The sequence below is a fragment of the Muntiacus reevesi genome, chromosome 9, assembly GCF_963930625.1.
Source record: "Muntiacus reevesi chromosome 9, mMunRee1.1, whole genome shotgun sequence".
NCBI classification, from domain to species: domain Eukaryota; kingdom Metazoa; phylum Chordata; class Mammalia; order Artiodactyla; family Cervidae; genus Muntiacus; species Muntiacus reevesi.
Window position 1 is genome coordinate 12,380,301 of NC_089257.1, and position 1,452 is coordinate 12,381,752.

A 1,452-nucleotide genomic window follows, 5' to 3' on the forward strand; every position below is an offset into this window, starting at 1 on the left:
TACTGCACTCCCTGGGAAGTTATAAACTATCAGCATGCTGGATTTCAGCAGAATTAAGGGAACTGATGGGTTTCCCTGGTGACTCAAATGGTAAAGAATCTGTCTGCAATTACCCTTGCCATATAACAGCAGTAGTAGAAAATACAATTTTTAAAAACTAACCACTTCTCCTTTCTTTCCCAGATGACTTTCCAAACTCTTACATGGCTCATGGAAATTTCACCCGAGTCACTGAGTTTATTCTCACAGGAGTCTCAGAACGTCCAGACCTCCAGATCCCACTCTTCTTTGTCTTCCTGGTCATCTATGGGCTGACCGTGACAGGCAACCTAAGCATCATCACCCTCACCAGTGTGGACTCTCGACTTCAGACCCCCATGTATTTCTTCCTCAGGCACTTGGCCGTTGTCAATCTTGGCAATTCAACTGTCATTGCTCCTAAAATGCTGGTCAACTTCTTAGTAAAGAAACACACCACCTCCTACTATGAATGTGCCATTCAGCTAGGAGGGTTCTTGGTTTTCATCGTAGCTGAGGTGCTCATGTTGGCTGTGATGGCCTATGACCGCTATGTGGCCATCTGTAACCCCCTGCTCTACATGGCGGTGGTGTCTCAGAGAATCTGCCTTCTGCTGGTCTCCCTCACATACCTCTATAGCTTTTCCACAGCTGTTGTGGCCTCATCTTCTGTATTCTCTGTGACTTACTGCTCTTGCAATATCATCAATCATTTTTATTGTGATATTGCCCCTCTGCTAGCATTGTCCTGCTCTGATACTTCTTTTCCAGAAACATTTGTGTTCATATCTGCAGCTACAAATCTGGTGTTTTCCATAATTGTGGTTCTTGTATCTTATTTGAACATTGTTTTGTCCATTCTTAAAATACGTTCATCAGAAGGTAGGAAAAAAGCCTTTTCCACGTGTGTGTCACATATGATGGCCGTGTCTGTCTTCTATGGGACGATGATATTCATGTATGCGCAGCCTCAAACTAACCATTCTATGGATACTGATAAAGTGGCCTCTGTGTTTTATACTCTGGTGATTCCCATGCTGAACCCCATAATCTACAGCCTGAGGAACAAGGATGTGAAGGCTGCCTTAAAGAGATTTCTGACAAATCCGTGCTGTTCTTTTAAATTGATGTAATATTAGATATCTATAAATAAATAGAGAGTTAAGATAGAATGCCACTATGTCAGAAAAAGCAACAGTTAGATGATTGATTAATAGGTATGCAGGCTACTCTGTGAATTAAAAGGTGCTAGAATTTGGGATGTATTGATTTAAAAAATCATCTGAAGTTCTTGGATGTATGAATTTAATACAGAAACAAAGCATTATTCACTTCTTTTCCCAAGGGTTATGCAGGCATCTACGTTGAAATAAATATTGCCAGGAGTCAGGAGAGATATGTGTTTGCAAGTTTTAAGTAAGTTAAAACAGAAGA

The 1,452-nt window shown here is 40.9% G+C and overlaps 1 protein-coding gene across 1 annotated transcript; it reads left to right on the forward strand.

Annotated features, from left to right (window-relative positions):
- The first annotated feature begins 203 nt into the window (after positions 1-203).
- LOC136175177 (olfactory receptor 8J3-like) lies at positions 204-1,151 on the forward strand. The gene has a single exon (XM_065945502.1). It carries the CDS (start codon positions 204-206, stop codon positions 1,149-1,151), a length of 948 nt encoding a protein of 315 aa, XP_065801574.1.
- The last annotated feature ends 301 nt before the right edge of the window (positions 1,152-1,452 follow it).